We start from the raw sequence: 25,772 nt of genomic DNA on the forward strand, positions 1-25,772 counted from the left end.
TGGAGAGTTTTCTTGAAAATGGGAAAAGGTGGGAAATCCTTGATATAACTAGAAATCCTGTCTAAAACACCAGATTTAATACTAAATATTTTACGACTGTAGGCTTCACGTTCGTAGTCTACCTATCATTTAGCTGATGTTGCAGTCTTTACTAAAGATACGAATAACAATGTGATAATGGTATCTCAAGCATACAGTATAATTTGTGTATACAGTATTTATGATCAGTCAGTGGATCTTATTCAGTACAATAATGGTGCGTGTTTCAAAAGCATTTTCCAAGAATGCAAAGCATGGTTTCTAACAATGCCTTTAAATGAACAATCTCAGTAATTAACCCCCAAAATAAATTATTAATTCCCAATAGATTCAAAGCTTTTAAATGTCTCGTGTTTTCATAATGCGTATGATAGTGACACGTGCGATACTAAAATATTTGTGTAACACTGACAAGCGCCTCCCCATCCCCTTTTGTTATGTAAGGAAAAAAACTGTTACACAACTCAGTGGAAGAATAAATACTGGTGCACTCAGCCTAATTGATGTATCTGGCGACATAGAGACAAAGAAAAAAGCGACAAGGCAGAAAGTAATTGCATTTTCTTTATTTTTCCTCTTTGTCCATCTTCCGCTTACCACTCAGAGTAAGTAATGCTGGATTTACTTTTTTGGTTGCCTGGAGTAAAAAACAGATCAGTGTTTGGAGACTGACGTGTGCATGTTATGCGTGGTTACAAGCAGGAAGTGTGGGTCACAAATGTCAGAGAAGACTGATCTATTGTAAACTGTAGCATTAGTGTCAAACTCTGGTCCTGGCTACAGAGATTTATTATTTTACATTTAAAAGTAATTGTCTGGTGTTTGCTTTGAAATTATGCAGGGGATATGATAAAACACAGGGATTGTTTTTTCATTTTGAGTTTTACAGGCATGGTTAAACTGTATTGTATGCTGTCTACAATACGTAACTGACCGAACTGTTGTTAAGTAATTTTAGAATTCAGAATAATTTATAATAATAATAATTATAATTTTCGCAATATTACAAGAGCGAAAGAGCGGCTCACAGATTCGTGCAAACCTCTTTGTTTTGGTAAACAAAAGGAGTCTTAATTTTCACTTACTGTAGGCTTGCATCTGAACCCGTTCCATCCCCCACCCCCATTCACAACACCAAAGGGGAAAATGCACGATCTGTGCACTAATACGCTTTTACTTTACTGACATAAATTTAAGGTTACAAATTCAAGAACAAGAATAACATTGCAGCTATTCCGCCTTTTATAGGGCGAGAGAAGTGAGGAAGTGTGCTTAGGTGTAAGAGAACAGGTGTGAGATCGTGGAGCAGTCCTCAGCAGTTCAGGCCTGTAATAAAGTAGTTAAGAAATTAAACTACATCTAACGTGATATACCTATACGCTAGCTTTCATTTGCTGAGACATTGATGCCTAAGGTATAGTCCTGTGAGATTTCTTCTTCCCCAGAGCTTTGGTGCTCACCACATGCTGTATTCAAACTCTACCACAGTAGCACTGCTGATAACAGTGGTGGTCAACCTTGGCACCTGGACTATGGTCCCACACTGTTCCAGGACTTTGACTCTTCCAGTATGTTAAGCGCAGAATTCATCTTTAATCTTATTTAAGGCGGGTGCTACGGATCACTTCAATACTCGACGACTAGCTGGAGCAAAGACTTGCAACAGCATACTGTATACGGCAATTCTGATGTTACCGTTGACTACCCTTGGCCTGGGTCTGCAGTGTGTAGGCCCCGACGTGGTGTGGTTCTTCCCATGACAATGACATTATTTTTAGACAAATACCACCGCATTTCATTTTAGACAAATGCTATTGATCTGTAATGCAGAATTTGTATTATAGTACATATCCACTTTTATCTGTGTTCACATATCATGCATTGCAAGGTTGATCTGATAATTATTTCAGGTTAATAAGCTATACATAATCAGAGGCTGCAGTGGGGCACCTATGGAAATACCCAGGCACTTTGCCAATTGCCTGGCTATTTCACATGACTTGTGTCCAGGCAGTTGGAGAATTACAGTACTTACAGCCAGTTGGGATGATCTCAAAGAAAGAAGTATAGTATGTTTTGAATCACAGATGCACATTTAAGTTACATAAATTGTCAGTCAGTTACTACTAGCAAGCCGTGTTACCATGCTGTCAGCATGCTATCTGGGAAGCTCACATGGTTTCCTCTGGGTGCTCCCGGTTTCCATCCACAATCTGAACACATACTGTACTACTGGGTTAACTGGCTTCCGAAAAAAACTGAACCCGGAGTGAGTGTGTGCTTGTTGGTATCTGTGTGTGAGTGCCCGGCCTATGGACTGGTGTCCCATCCAGGGCATACCCTGCCTTGAGCCCATTGCTGGCCAGGTTAGGGTTCGACTCCCCCGCGGCCCTGTTCTGGATAAAGCAGTTAGAAAACGGATGGAAGCAATAACCTTGTCCCATTTGATTTATTTCCTTTGATATCAGCTCTACTTATGTTGAGGCACATCCTTTGGTTCTTGAACTTTAAAATTGTAAGTAAGATAAGATCACTTTATTGGCCATATACAATTTCTTGCATTAGGAATTTGTCTTTTCACATACCCCAGCTTGCTCTCCATGAGACACACAGACAGGGAGAGAAGCTTGGGGTCAGAGCGCAGGGTCAGCCATTTATACGGCCCCCCTGAAGCAGTTGGGGTTAAGGGCCTTGCTCAGGGGCCCAACGGAGTAGGATTCCTCTGGTGGCTGAAGGATTTGAACCGGTAACCTTCCAGCCACAGGTGCAGATCCTTAGCCACAGAGCCACTGCTCCGCCCTGTGCTCGTGCTTGTGCTTGTGCTTTGCTTTACTGTGCTTGTGCTTTACTGTTAAGTGCTTGTGCTTTACTGTTAATATCGCTAAACATGTTATTTTTTTTCCCCCAAGGATTGCAAGAAGATGACTTTGGGCAGGCACAACCCCAGGCGCTTTGTGGCCATGCTTCTGTCGCTGGTCATCTTCATAGTCACTATTGCCCTTAATGGCCTGGCAGGGGCAGGAAGTGGTAAGATGAGATTAACATACAAGGCAAATGCTCATGGTGGACAGCGGCAGAATGTTGCCCTCACAAGCTAAAGCATAAAAATAAAACATTTTTTTATTATTTCTACCCAAGGAGAAATCATTTTGCTCGAGAAGGAAATTGCGCGTATGTCAGAAAGAAGCAGAAATGACAGGGTGACCAAAGTGACTTCTCTCTGCCGTTACCCTGAGTTGTTGAGTACCTTTACTGTGAAATGAATTATTTATCTTGTGTCCAATTTCTGGTTTTGCAGGTCCTTTCTTGCTGAACACGGGGAATATATCGAACAAGTATGACACAGATATAACTCCTTCAGGATGGACTTTCTCCATCTGGGGGGTCATTTACGCTTGGCAAGCCAGTTGGCTCATCTATGTTTTCACTGGACTATGTAGGAGGTAACCATTCGCACTGAACGTGTTACATGTTTCCTTGTGTTGTCTCCTATGGAACACACCACTGTGTTACAGGAAAATACCATGATAACTATTACATGGGTTGTTGTGGAAAATATGTTGCCCATGTCATTTTTGATCCCAAATAATTAAATATATATTTAAAGTAGTTCTTATGATTGAAAAACAACTTTAACACTCAAACAACAGTCTTGAGATACAGGTCATTTTACTAAAAATTCCCATTGATATAATTCTAAGATTACTCATGCCTAAAAATAACTTCCCCCATTAGGGTTACATTCAGTTTTCATCAGATTAATTCCTGTCAGTAGGATTTGTCAAGGGGTAATTTCAGTATACAAGAAAATGAATCACTGGTTAAGAAACCTTTTTTTTTTCATTTACATGTATATCCATTTAACCAATGGGGAGAAGCATCCAGTTTGAAATGTTCCCGTAGTAATTTTCTGGAGAAGAACTTTCATATTCTATTAATAGCTGAATTAACAATAAAATGCACAGCTTGTTCATCCCACATATGTTTTCTTGAGAATATGTCCTCTTTTGTTTTCCTTCCATCCTCATATTGCAGAGGAAAGACACAGTACAGTACAGTTCTTTTCAAACCCACAATTTAAGCATGATTGTAACAATGCAAAGATGAACAAAATATTAGTTGGAGACACGCCTTCCTCCTTCCTTAGAAGGGCATCTCAAAAACAGTGACACTCCAACATTATAGTACTATAGTAACACTCTGTGGTGCAATAAATTGATTGAGGTGGCGTCACAGGATCAAAGAAGTACACTGTGCACCCATTTAAAAGAAATAAACCACAGGCTTGGGCTGTGAGACTGAAACATTATTAACATCTAACAAATCAGTATTATTGATAAAATGTGTTTATAGAAGTTAAAATGCAAGAAAAGTATACAAAATGGCCCTATTAAATTGAAATTGTAGGCCATGGTTTAAAGGATTATTTCACAGCTAAGAAGATGCAAAACATCAACATTTTGAACTGGTTTCCATACTTTTAAGTTTCTAAACATTGTGAATTAACATTGTATTTGGCCAATGGTACACAGAGAATTCAGAGTCATAGGAGATAAAATAGATTTCAATACCACAAATTACAATATGAAAAGTAAGCATTATTACTGTAATACAGTATTATCTGATGTTTTCTAAAAGAACAAATCAGAATTAGGGCTGGTATTTTTACTTTCTGTAACAGAATGAAACTGTGACTTAAGACAATGGCAAATTGAAACTTTTTGAATGATTAGTTAAGCAGGGTAGTAGTGTTCTAACAATTCTAATTAACTCTTTCTTCAGAAATACTTATGGCTGGATGTACTGTGATCCTGCAGTCTTGCCCTATGGATTCTATGTGTCGTGGATCGCAAACATGAGTTTGAATATCATCTGGCTCTTTCTGTGGGACAGGGAGTAAGTAATATAACACGCTACATGTTTTTGAAGGTGCCTTTGTTGAATTCAGTTACTGAAATGATAACTCACTATAAAAAGTGCAAAAGCTTACTCCTGTAACTGTGAAAGTGCAGGCTGTACTGTACACAGTACAGGAACTGCTTTTGTTAATAGTGAGAAGTGACAATTTTACATTGACTATAAAGTGAGTTCAAGTAAAATGAGCAGAGAATACAAGCTCCAGCTAATACCACAGCCTTATCTTTCAGCCCAGGTGTGTGAAGCAGAAATACATTATTTTTGTTCAGAGTTTATTGCTTTATATCCCTCTTTGTCACCTTAATTTTAACAGCACAGTATGATTGTCTTCAAAAACAACAAACTGACCTCCTGTTGGTAATCAGTGTTAATTTCCCCCCAAATCAGTACTCAACCGCCAACTAAACCTCATCATTCACAGCAAACCTTTCATGACTTTTCCAGCTCCTAGTGAGACATCCATCCTTCTAACAGCTTTATCCAGTCCATCACAGGGCACACACAGACACAAACACACACACTCACACCAGGGCCAATTTTCTCAGAAGCCAATTAACCTACCAGTATATCTCTGGATATACTGTAGTGTAATAACTCCATGCAGATAGCTCCCTGGAGCTCCAGCACTGTGAGGCACAGACCTGGAATTCTTTATCAACCACACTCTATAATACCTGGGAAGATTTTGCCCATATTGATGTGAACTCTGCAGTTGTGTAGCCCATAAGTTTAATGACAGTACTTTTTGTGTAGGTACCTATTGGTGCCTTAAAGGTCTTTGCTCCTTTGAGTTGCAACATTACTGCCAGATCTTCTCTTTCTCTGAGCCACAGCATTGCTGACTGAAACCAAATGATCTGGGTGTCTGTAACATGTGCGCCAATCTCCTTTGCAAACAGAAATGTGCTGGAAAGCATTTTTTACCACCCTTGCGCTGTCAGATTCTTTCATCATTTCGTGCAAAGGAGGTGGTACGATTCTAGAAACGGATTCTAGCACATTCTACAGGCACATCTCAGGATCTCTGAATGTCATACTCAGACAAGGTTTATTAGTGTTGCTTAATGAATAATGAAGGGAGAAAATATGTCACTGAAGTTGCAATATACAGTATTTTACCTGCATTTAATATTTCCTTTTAAAGACTGAAATACAATTTACAGCTAGAAAGAACTTATTTTCCTCTGTGTCTTTCTTTTTCTCATAGGCATATGATACCTGCACTTATTTTCCTGGCACTGATCGCTTTCACTAACTACCTCGTTCTCTTCTTCTGCTGCCATGGGCTGAATTCGTATGGTGCCTGGCTGAACACATATCACAGAGCTGATCTCTGGCTCATAAGGGTCCTGGTACTGTTAATTTTATTTCTTATTTTCTTGTTAGATCAAGGCATCTCCTAAAACACTTTTAAGAATGATGGTCTTGAGAAGTTACTGAAAAAAAGTGATCAAATACAAATTAATAGCCTGACAGTGGCTAAAAAGTGTAGATAAACATCATTAAGTGCATATATTTTCATATTCGTTTTTTTTTTTACTATACACACCTATCATAGGGAAATGGTCACTAAAGCATGACATGTAATAAAGTATATGCGTGATAAAATAAATCAGGTAAAAATTGAAAAGCAGATTTTAATTATGTTGTATTCCCTGAAAGTGGATTAAAGTTACTGGATATGTTGTGTGTGTATGATTGTAAATTGTATGCTGACCCTTAATGATATACATGTGTGTCTTTTGCAGGTTCAAAATGGGGTGGCTTTGTATGCAACCTGGACAACAATAGCCACACTTTTGAACTTTACTGTTGTTTTAATGTACAACGGAGGAGTGTCCAGAGACATTGCTGGCACTGTATCTCTTTCGTTGCTCTTAATTGAGTTAGTTGTGTGGTAAGTGCTCATTTCTGACTTCATAATTTGTTTTTCATGCATCTGGAAATGTGTAGAATCCCACCTTCTTATAAAATACAAAAATTCATAGTGGAAGAATTTATCCTTCCTTTTGAGCTACCGTTTCCTTTTTACAAGAAAACATCGGTTTATTTAAAATTATTTCTTTTTGATTTGCAAATGTCTTTGAGGATTTTGAATACTTGCATCAGGTCCCATCAGAGTCTTCTCTGTTCAAGATATGCATTACCTGAAATGTCTACCTTCTGCAATTTTGGTACTAATCTTAAATGAGGAATTATATCAGAATATAATTATAAGAAAACCTTAATAAATCATATGTTCTGTTTCTATCTATTATTCTATCCATTACTGCTCTTGATAGTTTGAAAGAAGGTTGTTAAGCAAGATATACCCTTCTAAATTCATGCTGTCCCTTACTTGAAGCAGTTTTGATGGGGAAACTTTGACAGGTTCTGTCATCATTCTGTGTTACTGAATTTTATACTTGAAGTCATATCTTCTCCAAGCTGTAAATATAGTTCTCTCTGTTCCCTGGGTTTATAACATCATTTCTGTAAATCCAGATATGATTCTCTTTCAGTGTAACAGGGACTTTTTGCGGTGCCATCATCAAAATAAAGATATAATTGCATAAAGTGTATTATTTTGTTTTAACATCATTGAGCTTGGTATAAACTCAGTACTTTTCTATAGTATATACAAGACTTTTGTTAGCTTTTTGTCAGACAAGAAAATTAAATATTTGATGTAATTAGTAAAAGCAGTACATATCAATTGGAACTCAAGGCAAATTCAAGTGGCATGTTTAATATACAAGCTCAGAAAAAATAGCCTACCTACTCAGTGCAAGATCAGAGCATCACGTTACATGTAGTGTGTCTCAAAAAAGACTGTTCGATTTCTCTTTTTCCTCTTTCGCAACAGGTTTGCTTTGGAAAACTTTGTTCTGGAAAAGCATGTGCGCTACATCCTTACTGTGTACCCTGTCGTGATTGTGGCTTTGTCAGGAAATATGACTAAGAATTTCAACGCACAATCACCAAGTTCAAATGGAATTTTCATCGGTGAGTACAAAACAAAGTGAAACAAGAAGTGCCATCCAAAAATTGTTTGTGTGTTACAGTACTTGAGAGAGACGTATACATGCTTGTCTGTAAAATGTATTGCAGTTATCTTGCACTTACACTGAACATAAAGCCCTGTCAGAACGTGAGAGGTATTTTCAAGTCAGCTCTAAGAAAAAGTCCTAATGTGGTAAACCTACTTCCTGGGACTCCCTTGTACAGATTCTAGTAATTGTGCTAGTAATGGGCTTCAGATGCACAGGTGGTATTGATATTGTTGTAAGATAATTTGTAAGTGTATTGCTGTCCTACAATAGATCAAGAGTGGCATCACAAATATTTTTATTGAACTGCTTCTGTTGTTTGTTCCCAAGTTAAAATGGTCTTCTTTGAAAGCTTGAGCTTTTTCTTTCATTAGCATGGGTATAGTGTAGTATATCACAGAGTAATCAGAAGTGGTTTCATTCAGTTTTCATCTTATAGTTCACAAACCAAAATATATGCAGTATACAGTAACTTCCTTATCTGATTTTCTAAAGCTGGAAAATGTGGGACTAGTCCAAAGCAAATATGTCAAGCAATCACCAGTTGGCTGATTTAAACCGGTAACTTAAAAAAGTAGAGGAGGAGTGAAGGTACTGTAGCATTCAAGGGAAAAAATGTGCATTCTTTATTATCCATGTGAAGATATGTTGTTCTGATAGAGAAAAGCTAATAAAGGTCAATGTTTCACCTGATTAAGTGTCAACCACAATCAACAAATACGGTACAGAAAACCTGCTGGCTATGTAAACAAAATGTCCAAGCAAGAGATGAAAAAAGAAAAAACAATGACTGTTTAAAAGTCAAAAACATCTCCAGTAGGAATCACTTAACGTGCCCCTGAATTCAGTTCCTCATAGTGCTAGATTTGCTTGTAACAATTAATTATTTATTGTTTTCGTTCCTTCAGTGAGTCACATCATTTTGGTTTAGAGTTTTTGAAACCTTAATTCTTAGGGTGTGAAAGGAACCATTTCCCCGTAACACTGGTTTTCTCTTTGTTTTCAGCTGTTCTGCTTGGAATTGCGTGTGTGACTTTCACTGTGCGAGTCGTGCTTGTGATCTGGCGTCATCTGAGACATCCTTTGTACCGGGATGCAGACCCTTCTACACAATTGTCGCCAATGAATGTTGCAGAAAAACAGAAAAAAATATTCATCTAGAAGAAGAGAAAGTGTTTTACTCAAACTATGAGATGTCTGGGAGCTTTTTTTAATGAACCATTCTTGGACACTTTTTTCCCTTAAGTTCCAAGACATCGAATTTTGACATTAACACCAGTTTATTAATGGTTTTAAAACTCAGAAGACAGTCATTTTACTCTAGAACATTCATCACTTCAGTCCTTGAAAAGGGTGCTTTTAAAATTATGGGAAAGTTTTTAAGTTTTACATACAGTACAGTTACCACAGACCTGACAGAGATTCCACTAAAAACACAAAGCCTTCTTGTTCCGGATACTACATCAGTACTTCGGTTAGATCCTAATGAATGAACTAGAGGGATGAATGTGGTAGAGGGTATAGAGACTTCCTGAAACCCCCCTCAGTATTGCCAGGAATGAGCTAGGGAGCTGCTACAAGAGTTAATCCATAGCACCGCAAGTGTGCAAGGACCCTGGAGACCACAGGGGTCACTCTGTTCCGGAGAGAAGTACCCTGGCTGAGTAATCTACCCATACCATCAGCTGCAATCAGCCAAGTGTGCTCGGCTGCTCTGGGAATCCCCTTCACAGTTGGCTAGTAAGGTGACCCAGGCTCGAACCTGGGACTCCTGGATCATAGATTGACTCCCTCACAGGAACTTATTCTTTATATTTTGATTTAGTCCAATGAAATATATATTCGGATATTTTTTAACACTTATGCCTAGAGCTATACATTAAATGCACTTACAATGGAAATTTTTTCATGGGGAAAAAAAAGACTACACTCCTGCACTTTTCTGTGGTGAGCTTGTTTTCTGAAGTTCTAAGTGATACCATGAAGGATACTTGAGTTTTGTTATTATTAACTCCTTCTTAAATACACTAATTAACATTGAACACTTGCTTCACCTAATATCTGCAGTCAGTCTGAAGTCACACTGTTGCTTGAGTTTTCAAAATATTGACAATGAAGATGACTTAGCTTTCATGGAAAAAAAGAGGTGAAATCAAAAGTCTTTAACTCAGGAGGACAAGAGACAGCTGTGAATTGGAAATTTTGAAGTATTGAGACCATTTCAGTATCTTCACCCTGGGAGAGAGAACAGATATGTGGAATATAGTACTTGCCTTTTTTACAGATGAAACAATTGCCTTTGCACTGTTATTTTTTGTGTGCATTTTTTTTTAATTACGCTGACTTTCCAATATGTATTATAGTGTCTACTACTAAGCTTAATGTTTCTTAACAACTGTTGCAAGGATTCTATAAATTACTCTTTTACCACTGAATATGTAATGTTAAGCTGTTTTTAACAATTGTTCATAAGCTGTTTTTAGATTTTGTAAATAATAATAAATTAATAATTATTCATTTCATTCATTCTGAAGATCACACACCCTGAGCCTGACATTTTTTGTAAAACTACTTTGTACAGAAAGATTAAAAATACAATACTTTAATCAATATACATATTGTGTGGTAATTTTTGTGTGATTACTGTTAACCAGTCTCCCACAATAGAACAATTTTGTTCTCTTAACACATCGCAATGACATTGATTGTTAAGACATTTCACACAATTGTAGTCTTTGTCTTTATCATTTTGTATTTCCTGTAGTGGTAGAAGTTTTCCTTAAAAAACTTCACTAAGATGTAATTTAGTAAAAAGAGGAAGGACAAATGCATTACCTTTTGCTGTTCATGCAGAACACCACAAATGAAAATGAAGTTTATCAGAAATACAGCCATTCACAATTTTAAAATGAAAAAACCTCCAGAGAAATTTCAGGGGAGAAGTGGGGACAGAAGGGACTGATGGCACCCATCCCCCCAGTGCAAGCAGAGTGGCAGGGCATAGGCCGGGACCATTGACTGGACCTCAGTCCTTGGCACCCTTGGGAATGGTGTTGATGGTGTGAAAATGACCCTCACCGCAGGGTGGAGAGCTTCATGAAAGACATGGATTGGTGCTGCAGCTGTGATGACTTTGGACTTCACTGCCCCAATCCTATGAATCTGGAGATGCGCACCTTCCTCCTTAGGGAATTACATGTAGCGGGGTGGCATTGGTGGTGTCAAAAGTCTCCAGCCCAGGGAAGAGGAGGAGGAAGTGTCAGAAGTCCAAGACTAGGGTCCAGTTGCCAGTTAACACAGAAAGCAAGGAAGGAACACAATTCCAATCCCAGAGTGCCCTGAGTGTGGGGCCATATGAGCTTGACTCAGTGAGAATGTTCCCCGAAGGGAAGAGCTGAATATGTTCAGTCCCTCCATTCCTTCTTGCAGCTCACATGACCAGAGTGTCACTGCTCTCGCAGGCCCACTTGTGTTCCAACTGCCAGGTCCAATTAGATGTGTCAGCAGCCATGTACCAGAGCTTGGTGCTTACAGAAGCCGCTGGAAGTCCAGCATGATGCTCTGAGGAACTTTCTGCAGCCTCTTGGGGTCTCCCTCCCTTGGAACACCTGACAGAGCTAGCAAGATAAAGAGCTGGGAAAGGAGCATCAAGAATGCAACACATTGACCTGTGTGAGGGAAAGAGTGAGGACCTTCAGGCTAATGAACAGCGGAGGAAGAAGAGCTAGCTATAGTTCAGTCAGGCTTACAGTGAGTGCTCATTTTGAAAGCAATTGAAAGGGGTAAGTGATGAGCCATAAAAGGCTCAGAGCCTTGGTCATAGCCTCTAGGCAAAGCAGGAAAAGGCCGAATGGAGCTGAATGTCTCCAGTCCAGTATGTCCAGTGAAGAAGAGAAGGCACTTGGTGAGATGATATAACTCTGCAGAATGCAGATGTCCTGTCAGGAAACAGCCAATGGGAGGGAAGGGGAAATCAGAGGGAGGATCTACAAGTCCAATTGAAAGAATAAGTTAACTAACAAAAGATCCAGATTCTCAATCTGTCACCGGAACACTCAGAAGCACTGGTGTCTTCAAGTAGAAGATCCAGGAGGTGCTCAGTCCATCAGAGAAATCTTGATCCCAGTGGTCCTGCTCACGGAGGCAGAGGAGTCTAGGAACGCCTTACATGGAGGAGAATGAGCAGTACGAAAGTGAACTTGTTGCCACAGAAGTGCTTGAGGACGATCAGAGAAGGGAGGGGCAGGAAAATGTGGCTTGGAGAACCAAGATTACTGCGTTTCACAGCCAGCTGCAACTGGCCAAGCTTTAAACACAGAAGCTAAATCAGGAGCTAGCTTTGATCAGGCAGTGCCTACCGTTTGGCTACCATGTGATTGAAATGATCCAAGCTTCTCACCCAGCTAATTCTTGCAAGAAGTCAGGGTTTTGGCTTGCGCAACATGGGTTATTAGCTCGTTTTGTACTCTCACACTTCCTTGTGTAAAGATGTGCCGCCTGTTTGTTTTGATTTCCACTTGTGACCTCTCTGTTGTTTTACTGTTAATGCAGAGGTAGTTCACTAGGTTGACTATCAGTGTGTTTGAGGATTTGGAATACTTGGATCAGACTAGGAAGGTTCAGCTCTTAGCCCATCTGTATACTACTTCTTAATGCAATGCCCAATCGTTTGAGCTATTTAGAATTGAATTATTCTAGTTACTGATTGTATTTTGCCAATCATAATGAAAACATTGGCATGCAGCAGGCAGATCGAATCCAAATGAATAAATGAGACAACAAAGGGAGTGGTTATCCACAGTTTGCAGGAACAGCTCGACATTCTATCAACCCCAAGTCCAAAGTTTCCCAGATAAGATCAGTATAAACATAACCTAACATGCAGCAGACATCTGAATCCTTTCTGATGCAGTATCCCACAATCTGATTAAAGATGGAGAGTTCAGTAACCTTACATGTTACTTTGATTGTTTCTTCGATACTGACATTTGTGGCTACTACATTCTTTTATGTGGAGGCCACTACAGGATCCGTCAATGGTGAGTTTTTCTGAAAACTAACAGCTGCTCTCCAGTGCTTTCTGTGGTTATGTTTGTGTGTGAGCACTGAAACAGAACAGTAAATGACTGCCTCTGTAATTATGGAACCAAGATAAAAATTACATTTAATTTTATGAATGTCTTGTATGTTGTGCATAAATAATTAATTTATCAAATTATTATATTTTTCTTCTGCAAAAAAGATATGCAATCATTTTACGGTAGCTATAATTTTTATCAGTACATAGTTTCTGTTAAGAAATACTTGATTTAATTAACAAATTGTTTGCATAATACTGTAATTTGCCAATCAAAACAGTTTCAGAAGCTAGTGTGAGATGCAGACTTATTCTGTAAGAGAAAGATTGTTATATTTGAGCCTATCCTTTATGACAGCCCTCTTGAAACAGATTTTAGAGCAGAAGCTGGGTCTTTAGTAGGGTCCTTATTTCAGATACCTTTCTCATTGTGTAGATGGGTTGAAAAAAAACAATGTTTGAAAGTTTTTGACTCTCTTAGCACAATCTCCTATTGTTTATATAAACTTAGAATTTCCATGAGCCTTAAGGAAAAGCACCAGCTGCACTTCTTAATGCTGCAAAATTATTGAGTGAAAATGTTGGGTTACATTATTGGTTTAAATGGTGCTCCCTAACAAGGGTAAAAGAAGGTGGAAAAAATATATATATAAATAAGGAATAATATATATAAGATTTCACCCAAACACTGAGATCAATACACCAGAACATTCATTCAGGTCAGATTCCTCAGTTCCATTTTTTTTGGCTTCTTTCCACCTGTGGTCAATTTTTTACTGGGAGAGAAGAATTCACACAGTAGGTACAGTAATCTGCCAAAATAGTTAGTATAGAATAAGAGGAGATCCCGTTATTACATGTAACTTTACACGTTTGGCCCTTTCCTGCAATGTGTCAGCTTTACTGTACTTACAAGATTACAAGACTTTTGCCATTGTCCTTTCTGTCTTATTAGGGCAGACTTGACAGCTGTTACTGGTCTTTAAAATACTCAACATGGTAAAGACCTTGAGAAAATGCTCATAAATAACCACAATAAATTATTTTATTAGCGAAGGACTAAGAATGGAACTCAGAAGTTTTATGTCCCTTAAGGATTGGATGTGGTGCAATCTTATTATTTTATTTTAAATTATTATTATTTCTTATGATCTTCTTTCTCTTATTTCTTATTAATAATATCTTATTATTTATTTTAAGTTTTGAAATAAAAAAAATACAATGAAATGCTCAAAATAAGTCTATTTTTAAGCAGTCACTAACAATTGTTGCTCCATGCAGGGTTATTTCTTACGACAATAGCAAACACTACAGAGGAGTATGTTCTGGAAGTTTCTCTAGACAATTGGCTCAGTACAACTTGGATCCTCATCGGCGTCTGGAACGGACTCTGGCTTGTCTATGTTTTCTCCACACTGTTCAGAAGGTATGTAACCTTGTTCAGTTAACAGGCAATGTGCACAAATTCCATTTTAACAAGAGGGAGTTAACAGCATTACTTCTTATTTTGTTAAATCTTCTTATAATCAGTGATTTATTAGTGTCCATTAATTCTGAAATCCCTGCTCTGTAAAGCATAAAGTGCAACAAGTCTGAGACAGAGAAGGGCTAAGTCGCTTATTTACTGATCATAATCACAGCTGACCAATTTAGCTGCATATGTTTAACCGGTTTTTGCATATGATCCAGAAATGTATACAAATATTTTGTAGTATAACAGTCTGCCACAATGGGTTCTGAGATTTTTCTAGGAGTTTATACATTTTAAATTTCTGGTAAGGAAGACAGGTGCATTCAGCTCCAGCAATTTTTTACAGAGCTTTTCCAATCGAAAAGCAATTATATATTTTGTTGTTGGTACAGTAATGTGCCATGTCTTAGCATATATGCAGGATTCAGCCTGCTGCAATCATAAAGTAAGATCATTGATTGTTCCGATTGTCTGATCGTGGTCATTGTGACAACATCATTGTTGATCTCTGATTATATGCAATACATTTATATTTATATCTATTTATATCTATATTTACATCTATATTTATATTCATATGTGTGATACGATTTTTCTGCATACTGTTCTGTTCTAGTTTGTTCTTTGTGTGTCCTGGACTGTGAGTAACTCTTTTAGTGCACCCCTCACTGTACTGATTGTATTGTATGTATTGTATTATTATTATTGTATCATTTGTTACACTGTGGCTGTGTTGTCTGTGTAAAGCTGCTGTTGCACTGCAATTTCCCTCACGGGATCAATAAAGTATCTATCTAGATTAAAAAGCCTCATGTACTATCAAGCCATACTATCACTTAGGCTTTTATATGTGTTTTCTATTTATTATGTTCCTTTAAATAGATACTCTTGTTTTTTAATCATTATAAAATGATTTCTATGTATATTTTATTGTATACTGCCGACTAATTTTATATTTGCTATGTCTCGGGATTTCATCTGCTCTGTTCTTAAACATTTAATTTGCATTTTTCTTAATCGGTCTAGCCCCTCAGTAGTTTTCTTTCCTGAACTCAGAGACTTATGTATTGAACTTATCCTCTACAGTTCCAAAACATACTTTAAAGCATGCCTTTCAGACATTATGTTATGATCATAATTCCATAAAGGTTCTCTCAACTCTCTTTTCTTATCTGATTGTTTGAAAAGAGTACTATAGGTGAATACAGGTCTGCAGTAGGTGATCTAACAGACTTAGTAAGCAAGCAAGCTTCAGCCATGTCTTCAATTGCAGTTTCAAACATCTGCTGGCACCCCTGATGATGTCTTTGAGGGGAAACGTGAAATCTCCATTGACAACTACTTCCAATAAACTTCCAATAACATTCTTTGATTTCCTTATTTAAAATTGCATATTACATTAGGCCTAACACTAATTAGTCTTTTCTCCAACCTACTGTATGTTAAGATTATTTTAGAAACTCTAAACATTGCATTGGTGTGAAGAGACTCACAAAATCAAGAAACAAATGAAGTTCTAAAAGTCATATTCATACAGCAGTCGCAGAGGTGCCAAGTCTCACCCAAGTCTCGTTGGGCAAGAGACGCAAGCATTTGGGGAGTATGTCCTCCTTAGATTCTTTACCTGTTACGACCCCAAGTGTCTAGGGGTAAAGGGGTGTAACATTTAGGATAATTCTTTTGGAAGCAGGGGGATTCTGGTGAGGGACTAGGAAGCGTGATAACAAGGGTAAGGAACTAGAGTGGTGCCAAAGGAAAGAAAATAACAAACAAAAATGGAGCTGGCTAGGACAGTGAGGGAAAGCTAATCTGACTACAAAAGAAAACCCGAAACACACGGTCTTCGGCGTCTTCAACACCCTAGCTAACCTGCACTGACTACCCAAAACCATACAAGACAAACGGCACTCACCGGTACTAAACTAGTGTACTAATACAAAATCAACTAAGTGTGTAAGTATACCCAACAACCTAAACTAACCTTATATACAAAAGTTCACACAAAAACACAAGTGAACCGGGAAGACAAATAAGGGAAAACAAGAGTAATAAAGAGGAGCAGGGTACAAAACAACACAAAAGTTGAACATGTAACACTGGGGCAACGTAATGACTAAACAAGGATGAACACACAAACAAACGAAAGTACAAAGAAACTAACGTAAAACCAACAAAACAACAAAGCCTAAGCTATATGAAAATACACACACACAAAGCAAAACAAACCAACAAACGAAGCCGAAGCAATAACCAGAAGCGAAGCGAAGCGAAGCGATAACCAAAACCAAACAGGACCGAAGTCAAACGAAAGGCCTCTCCTTGCTGAAAACCTCCATGTTATATAGTGAATAAAATGTGTTCTGACTGGCTGAAGGCTGATTGATGATGACATCATATTGAAACAGTGGTGTGATGGTTGGCCAATGGGGAAGGGAGAACAATCAAGGGTCAGCAGTGTGGACATAACAGAAAAAACACACACAGAACACACAACCTCATCAACCTCACTCATTTAGTACATGCTAAAATGGCATACACAATGGAGAGTCTCAATATGACATCAAAGCTATTAATATGTAATGCCTTATTAAATCTCAGTTTAAAAATGCGGGTGAGATAAGTAGCAGAGGCTAGCAGCAGGCTCTGTGTGAATGTGTTTATTGGATCAGCTTGTTTTGGTTCTGTTGGAACTGATCTGAGTGTCGTTGAGTGATTTTCATAGACAATCAGAAAGAGTATGGAAGCTGGCCGCTTCATATGCAGTTGTCAATTGGAGGTGACAGGGAAGCTAATCCTATGCACTTTTAATGCCGTACTATAAATACTAGACATAACTGCTGTAAATTCTTTAGAACAGTACCAGTACAATTATATAAAAGGACAACACTGTAAACCATGCACCTACAGTATTCCAAAATGAGAGAACTTATCTTAGATTTCTCTTTCTCTTGCTCTATAAGCACAGACATGCATGGCAACATACAATAAGGTAGAAAAGTGTCAGTGCTAAGGTATTCATAACATTGCAGCCTTTAACTATATAACATGTTAAGAGTTTATCATGTGTGATGCAAATGCTTTACTCTTTTGATGGTTCTGAGTCAGTCTGTGCATACTATAACAAGTTTTTAAATATTTATTGGAAATCTAGAATAAAAATATTTGTCCAAACTCCTCGCTCAGATGCATTTCCAAAGTCTGCTTTGGTAAAGAAGAGGACAATAAAAATATGAAGTTCACACAAAACCAGGATTTCTGTCAAATTAAGAATTTCTCCTGCCATTTTAGTCAGGTATTATATCACAATGTTTTTCTTTTGTACAAGAGAGGTAGGATTAAATGGGCTGTATGTAAGAACACAATTTTTTTTGACAGGAATGTATTTGGTACTGTCTGCTGCAATCCTGAAATACACCCTCCCTCATTTTATGTGTTTTGGATTTTCAATAACCTGCTGAGCATTGGGTGGCTGTTTCTTTGGGACTGGCAGTAAGTACATGAATATTTTTGAAAAATAACAGCATATACCATACTGTACATGGTCTGGAGGTTGCTGGTTCAAAGGTTTGAAGCTTCAGAAACGGTGCAAGATTAGTTGGCTAGTAGGTTGCATGTAAGACTGTTCTAAAATACCTGTTGGTCCTCTATCCAAAACAAAATACAGGCAATTCACTCCTAACACAATCAAGTTTTTTTTTACATTATCGGATAGTTAGAATGCGTATTTCATAGGTTGCTCTTCAGCTGCCTATGAAATATAGTGTCTCTTCCTCTCTTTGTTTTTAACCCATCTACAACCACAGAGCTAATGGAGGTTTAGATGAGATTTTTAATGTTTAGCATTAGCTAACAAAATGCAAAAGTATTCAAGTTGCACCTCAAATAACAATTCTTGAGCACAGCATTCCAAAAAGATGTAACTAAGAACTAGATTAGGGAATATGGCTGAAGAAAAACAAATACAATACAAGGAATACAAGGAAAGAAGCTTAACAAGGAAACTCATTTAGTTTTTATTTAAAAAATACATACAACAAAGAAGAATTATACAGAAACCTCTGGTAACATAACAAACACAAAACAATTTTGTTAATTCCCTACTGCCTTTTCTTCTTTGTCCTTACAGATACATTTTCAGGGCTTTGAGCTTAAAAATCCTTATTCCCTATTCCTGCTATGTAATGCTGACAATTTCATACCGAAATCTTTACCGACATGGTAGCTGGCTCAAAATTAATAGTCCACAGGATCTGTGGTACATTCGCTATCTGGTAAGTAAAACCTCCTTTTATTTCACTCACTCCAGAAACCGTGAGTGAACAATACAGAGTGAAAACCTCACAGAAGAGATGAAAGGATACCCGAAAAACACGAAAAAAACTTAAGTTTGTAAAGGAATTATGCCAACAAAACAAAATCAATAGATACTTCTCTTTAGAATGCAATTTCTGGCTGTGTGTAATTGTACTTTTCCTGTGAGTCACAATAATTGCAACCTACTTTCACTCACAAGTCAAATAAGCTGGATTGTGAGACTTTCCTCATTTAGGATAAAAATAATAATTGCTTACACTTAAATAGTGCTTTTCTGGACACTCCACTCAAAGTGCTTTACAGGTAATGGGGACTCCCCTCCACCACCACCAATGTGTAGCATCCACCTGGATGATGCAACGGCAGCCATAGTGCGCCAGAACGCTCACCACACATCAGGTATCAGTGGGGAAGAGAACAGAGTGATGAAGCCAATTCATAGATGGGGATTATAAGGAGGCCATGATTGGTAAGGGCCAATGGGAAGCCGGGGATACACCCCTACTCTTTTCGAGAAACGCCCTGGGATTATGACCCCAAAGAGTCAGCTGTTTACAGTATAGTGTCCCCGTCACTATACTGGGGAACTAGGACCCACATGGACCGCAGGGTGAGTGCCCCTTGCTGGCTCCACTAACACCTCTTCCGGCAGCAACCTTAGTTTTTCCCAGGAGGTCTCTCATCCAGGTACTGACCAGGCTCACACCTGCTTAGCTCCAGTGGGTTGCCAGTTGTGAGTTGCAGAGTGATATGGCTGCTGGCGATATAGAACCTACTCCACATAATGAACATAAAGTGCCCTTCTAGAAAGTTCTAATAGTGGTGGTAGTGGTATTAGGGGTAGTACATTGCTAGTAAGAGTGTACCCTGGTACCCTGGCCAACTTTCCCCTGGCCTTGACAAATCATGACCTCCTAATAATCCCAATCTGTGAATTGGCTGTTCTCCTCCCCACTGATAATGTAGCTGGTGTGTGGTGAGCGTACTGGTGCACTTTTGCTACCATCGCATCTTTCCAGGTGGCGCTACACGTCACTGGTGGTGGAGGGGAGTCCCAATTACTGTACCTGTAAAGCACTTTGAGGCAAGTATCCAGTGTTTTGTCAGTGTAAGGATTATGTTTCAAAATAACAGTTATTGTCTTACATAATTTAATAAAATAGTCTAATACTTAGAAATTTAAAGAGAAACCACAAAACTCCATCCACTCCACTGAATAGAAAGGATAATGTTGTCAAAGGGTTCAAAGAAATCTACAGTGTGACAGCATGCTCTCTGTACTGAAAACAGTGTAGAGTGTTAGAGACGTGGGTTTAAATCTTCCCACTGTGAAACAAGGAATGTCAGGATGTCAACTACAGAAAGAAAACAACTCAGATGCAGCTGTAGCAATATTATATTTTGCAGTATCTTGAGGGTTCAGTTGATTTATTTAGGAAATGCAAGGTCCCTAAGCCCAGTGATAGCTTCTGGTCAGGCTGTGTTGAGGGTGTGTAGTCCTCCAATGTGTCTGTTGATTGGGCAGGTCTCTAGGATGTGCTGTCCCACGGGAACAATGAGGACTGCACTGATTCCCACCTATAGAGGTTGGCAAGACTTGGATCATGACTAATCCTATAGCGGTAGATCACTCTTTTCCTGGAAGGCGAAAGTGGAGAGGCTGCTGGGTAGGGCGTGTGATGAGGGGCCTGTTTGTTAAGGCCAGTGATTCCCATTCGAGCCCAGCTGGAGTCTGCTTTGAAGTCTTGCTGGGGAGGAGTTTTCTAGATCGGCTTTCTTGAGGACAGATGTGTCTTTGGTGGAGTAAATATGTCCTTGTGCTTGTGTAGTGGCAGGCGAGGAATGTTTTAGACCGTTTGGAGCATTTTCTGGTTATTATGGATCCTTGAATGTGCAGAGAAGTGCCGTTTTGTAGGACTAGGGTCCGGGGAAGTTGGGTGGGGTGTAGGGTTCCAGTGGTGATGTGCATGGGGGCTGTCAGCTGGTTCATGTTCATGCTCTGTGAACATGTGTCGATCTTGACCAGACGGGGGCCCGCCATTCACTGCTGAGACAGTGCGAGGGCTGAGGTCTGGAGGGTTGTGCCAGCGCTCCAGGCTGTACCAGCAAGTTTAAAGATTGGATTCTTCCTTGTTTTGACGCCAACTGCTTCATAGACAATCCAACATAGACCTGGGCAAAGATATTCAAATGTATTTATTAACAAAGGTTTTTGCACAATTACATTATCTTTGTTCAAATCCATTAGCTTTTGAAAACAATTTTGGTGCTGTTCCCTTCAGATACAAAATGGAGTAGCACTGTATGCAGCCTGGACTTCCGTTGAAGCTCTGATAAACTTTGGGATTGTGTTAAAGTACAAAGCTGGCATTGAGGATCCCATTGTCAGCACAATCGTGCTCACATTGTTGCTTTTCGAAATACTTCTGTGGTAAGTGTTTGAATCACATTAATGTTAACACCTTTCTTTTCCATTGGTTTTCAACCTTCATTGTGAACGACTCTTCTTAAAAATGAGTCACTTGACTCCCAGCTGGCTAATTCCACAGGTATTTCTGCTTGTAGATAGTGTGGGCTCCGCAGCCTGGGGTAAGTTTTAACATATACCATTAACCAAGGTTGGAGGAAGCAGGGCAGCCTTGAATTGCTGCACTCCAGTGACCAATTGCGTAAGTTGTGCACCTGCAAATCTTGGGCTTGTTCAATTAGGTCTTTTGTTAGCCTACCAAATAATACCAAAACCCTGCAAATACCACCCAAACCATGGCATTTTTTGAGGGAGAAAAAAGGCAGTTAATTTTCACAAACTTATAAACTAATCAATCTTGTTTCATCAGCTGTAAATCAGTATTCAAGTAAATATTTTACATCAGTGACTCAGAGCACCAGATATGTCTCTCTCTTAAGCACAGGACTTTGACACAGGGATATTCCAGGCCTAAGAGACGCTGTTCTAATCCAGCCTATCCAAACTATTTTTCCAGTGCGGTTATAGATGTCCCTAGGCTACAGGAAGGGTTATCTTGCATTTGATGGGATGTGGAACAAACGGTTTGTCCACACTTGCAACTGTTACAAGATCATGTAACAAGGCTCATTGGACACAGAAACTGTTGAAGCTGCTGATGTCACCCCTTTGGAAACTGAATGCTCCCATTAGACCTGCACTCGTGAGCAGGGCTGGTTGTAAAAATATAGCTAAACTGGAATTAAAACAAAGTTTAAAATTCCACACATCCTATAGCCTGTATTCCCCATATTAATTTCTGGCTGAAGACAGTTTTACGATCCAGCCCTGCTGTCAAGCTGGTAAGCTGATCCAGCTGTTGCACAGTGTTATGACACACAACCGCAGTTGTATCTCCCCCTGGTGTGGCTGTATTTCAGCAAACAATTGCTTGGTGTGGCTGACGTGCTTTCAGAATCCTCAGCTAAGATGAAAAATGCTAAATAAATTGAAGTGGTGCTGATTCCTAAATGTAGCTCAAAACATATTCGAGGCTGCCAGCCTCCCGTTAAGTGTTTGTTCTGAACTTTGTCTGTTTTTGCAGACAGGCCTTCAGGTAGCACTGTAGGTGCATAAGCAAAAAATTCCCAATCACCTCAAGCTCTCACAAGTGTCTTAAGAACCCCTTGGTTGTATGAGTGGATGTAATATGCGCCCTTGCAAAAATAATGTGTACAATCACTTTGCCATTAAAAAGTTCCTTAAACTGGATTCTCTCTTGATTCATGGAGGTTGCCATATCAAGACATTGCCCATTTACATATCAATGTATTATCTAATGTGTTTTTATGCTGTTTCTATACATTAAGTTTGTTTTGGAAATGTTTCATACAGCAGAGCACTTCAGTAATAAGATCTGTGCAGCACTGAATAGCAGTAAATAAAAAGTACAAAGTACAAAGTACTTTGACACTTTTGTCTACAATTTTGAATAGTTTTGCCCACCTATAGGATATCATAATAAGGTTGGGTGACATCTTAGAGAGTCAGAATACTGTAGACCGTGGAACATGAACAAAAACATGAACTAAATTCTGAAGGACAGATGATATACTGTGGAATTCCAGTATTTTTTCGGTGCTTATGAAAACTGATGGCAGATCGCCAGGTTTGTGCTTCGTCTGCTTGACAAAAGAAAATGCCTGGGTGAATAAATTATTCCACCATAAAAAAACTACTTCTTCCTCTTCTGTTTCTCATCAGGTTTGTTCTAGAAAACTTTATCATCGAGAAATATGTGCGCTACACTTTCACCGTTTACCCTGTTGTGATTCTGGCTCTGGGAGGAATGTTCACTCGAAACTATCACTATGACACCTTGCCCAGAAGCACTATTTACTGTGGTAAGTGAACTTATTTTAATATAATGCAAGCTGAAAAAGGGTCAAAATTGTTTTTATACATTTTAGCCAGTACTGCAGCAAACTGCTAAAAATTTGATCAAATATTATTATTGGGAAAATGACAGTTTGTTCTTTTCCATTTTGTAAAATATAAACTTTGATCATACAGTAACAGAGAGCAGTCTATGACTGAAACACAGGATCTGCAGAACAGATGTGAACCAAGCTTAACATGATTGCTGTACATTTATAATGTAACATTTCTCATTTGCCCACCACAGGGTAGAAACATGTTAGGGTCAACAGTCTATACTGTATATATTGTAGGTGCACCAAGGATCTTTCAATGTGTCCTTATTATTTTCTAAATACATTTTTTAAATTATTTTAAAGCATACCATTATCATTCTAGCATATTAAGAGAATGAACTCATACGTTTCCCCTTTCATATTTTTAGAATAGTGTTGCAGGATGTTGCAATATGTTAGAAATCTTCATTGAAATAATAATAATACCAGAATATGTTGAGTATCAGTGAAGTGATATTCGAAAAAGAATGATGTTCTGGATTTTTGTCTATGATAAAATGTACATTTCAAGAGCAGTAAAAACACCATTAAAACAGTCTGGTTTGTAAATATTTTGTGACAGACTTTCAGGAAAGCGAATAGTTAACTACAGATCTCTAGGAATTTCTTAAAGTTGTCTTTGCTCCAAGTGAACCTGTAACAGGCTGTAGCCTAAACAATCATCTGTTCATGTACTGCAATCAAAGTCCAAGGCAACAATTCCTATCAATCAAGCTAGTGCTTTTCTTTACAACCTTTCTAACAATTCTTGAAAGGAAAAAAATAAATGAATTAGTTAACAATAGAAAACACACTTTGATACCCAAGGATAAAGTAGCTGTCAATATATGCTTCTTACTTTTCACACATGCAGAATTCAGACTAGCAGCTTACTTACACTATGACCTGAAGAAAAGTCTATATTGATGCATTTCACTTGTTGTGATTGTTGTTAAGAGGGGTCATAGTGTATAATGAATTCGCTGAGGTAACAGCTTTTCCTCTTGCTTGTTACAACAATTGACTTTTGTCCGGGCTTTGTAGTTTGGACCTTTGCTATGTGGGACTACTTTGTTTAAATTACTTTAAATCCAGAGTCGGATCACAACATGCAGGGCTGGTTCTGAGGCTTACTGAATATGCTTTAAGCACCCTTACAGTTGTAGTCTGTTCATGGATTTACACTGTACTGTGCCTTTCTGACGTTTCCATGTGCGTTTGTGTTTTTTTAGGAGCCCTCATGATTTTGACTGCTGTGATCTGCGTCATTCGTTTGATTGCGATTTGCTTCTATGATGAGCGGAGGCCTCTGTTTGTCTCAAGAATCCCCTTTCCTTTGTCTGACGGCATTGAATCCCTGTATCACCCCAAAATAGGGCAGAATGGAGCCAGCAAATTCGGTGTGGAGAACAAACAGTTCTCAAAGACATAGAAAGACATTACAGTGTGAAACTAGATATTGTTGTAATTAAATGTAATATTCAGAGGTAATTCAATTTATGAAGTTCCAGAGAGCTCTTTTGTCTATGTGGTTTGAGTGTCCTACAGTATATATAGAATTCTTGCTTTTAAAACACTAGGTTCTGTTGAAGCGTTATATCAAGCTTTGAAAAAGAATTATGATTAAGAATAAATTGGATATACACAATATAAAGAAGATACTTTTGAGAATAAATCATCTGATAAGATTAAATTAAGAATCCACTTTACTTTGTTAGATTTAGTACTTCTAATGACAGAATGCATTGTTAGATTAAGTGAATGGACAGCTGCTAATGGTATACTGTATACCTTTTACTCAATATTATCTAAAAATCAAAGGAAATAAAGATGGTGGATTTGTGCATTGTCCCATTTTGTGGATTTTAAAGGAGTTTGATGTGAAAAAATGTTCTGTTTCAATTATGCATTGGCTATACACCACTCTTGTTGATCTCAACACATACAGAAGCATGGTCTTCTGTATGTCAAGGATAACCATCTGTTGATCCCTTACATATAAAATTTGAATGAAGGTAGCCAAGCCATACAGAGCCTTGAACAGAAGCATACATATTTTAAAAGAAACTCAAAACCTAACAGGAAACCAGTACAAGGATTCCAAGACAGACGTGATATGATCACGTACGGTAGTCATGGTTTTGGCTGCCAAATTCTGAAAGCCTTACAACTTATTACACATTGTTTTACTCCACCGTTAAGAGTGGACTCCTGCAAGTATGACTTTATACAGTAATTAACAGTCCTTCAAAACACAACTGCATAAATCAGTCATCACCACAGGAGAAAAACAGTATTTTTTGCAGTCTGGCAATAGCTCCCAGCAAACCAAAGTCTTCAAAATATTCTGCACATGAGAAAACTCAGTCAGTCTGTTTTAAGGAGTTCCCCACAATCTATATTTTGGATCAAAATGGAAGCACAGTTCTGTCAGTTGATAAGGTTATAGCACTGGTGTTAGATATATGATGATCTCTTATTACATTTAAAATGCAAAAGATTGTGC

At 38.4% G+C, this 25,772-nt stretch overlaps 2 protein-coding genes across 2 annotated transcripts; both read left to right on the plus strand.

Moving 5' to 3' along the window:
- Positions 1-490: 490 nt before the first annotated feature.
- LOC148657426 (uncharacterized) lies at positions 491-10,595 on the plus strand. The gene is made up of 8 exons (XM_088643693.1): positions 491-644; positions 2,949-3,066; positions 3,338-3,482; positions 4,822-4,935; positions 6,164-6,308; positions 6,705-6,853; positions 7,802-7,941; positions 8,992-10,595. The coding sequence occupies exons 2-8, from the start codon at positions 2,961-2,963 to the stop codon at positions 9,144-9,146; spliced, it is 954 nt and encodes a 317-aa protein (XP_088499819.1). The 5' UTR covers positions 491-644; positions 2,949-2,960; the 3' UTR covers positions 9,147-10,595.
- A 2,230-nt stretch (positions 10,596-12,825) lies between these two features.
- Positions 12,826-25,110, plus strand: LOC148657427 (uncharacterized). Its single transcript, XM_088643694.1, has 7 exons — positions 12,826-13,024; positions 14,344-14,488; positions 17,909-18,022; positions 18,660-18,804; positions 21,130-21,278; positions 23,058-23,197; positions 24,499-25,110. The coding sequence occupies exons 1-7, from the start codon at positions 12,919-12,921 to the stop codon at positions 24,696-24,698; spliced, it is 999 nt and encodes a 332-aa protein (XP_088499820.1). The 5' UTR covers positions 12,826-12,918; the 3' UTR covers positions 24,699-25,110.
- The last annotated feature ends 662 nt before the right edge of the window (positions 25,111-25,772 follow it).

The sequence above is a fragment of the Lepisosteus platostomus genome, chromosome 8 (assembly GCF_059453375.1).
Source record: "Lepisosteus platostomus isolate fLepPlt1 chromosome 8, fLepPlt1.hap1, whole genome shotgun sequence".
In the NCBI taxonomy this organism is placed as follows: Eukaryota; Metazoa; Chordata; class Actinopteri; order Semionotiformes; family Lepisosteidae; genus Lepisosteus; species Lepisosteus platostomus.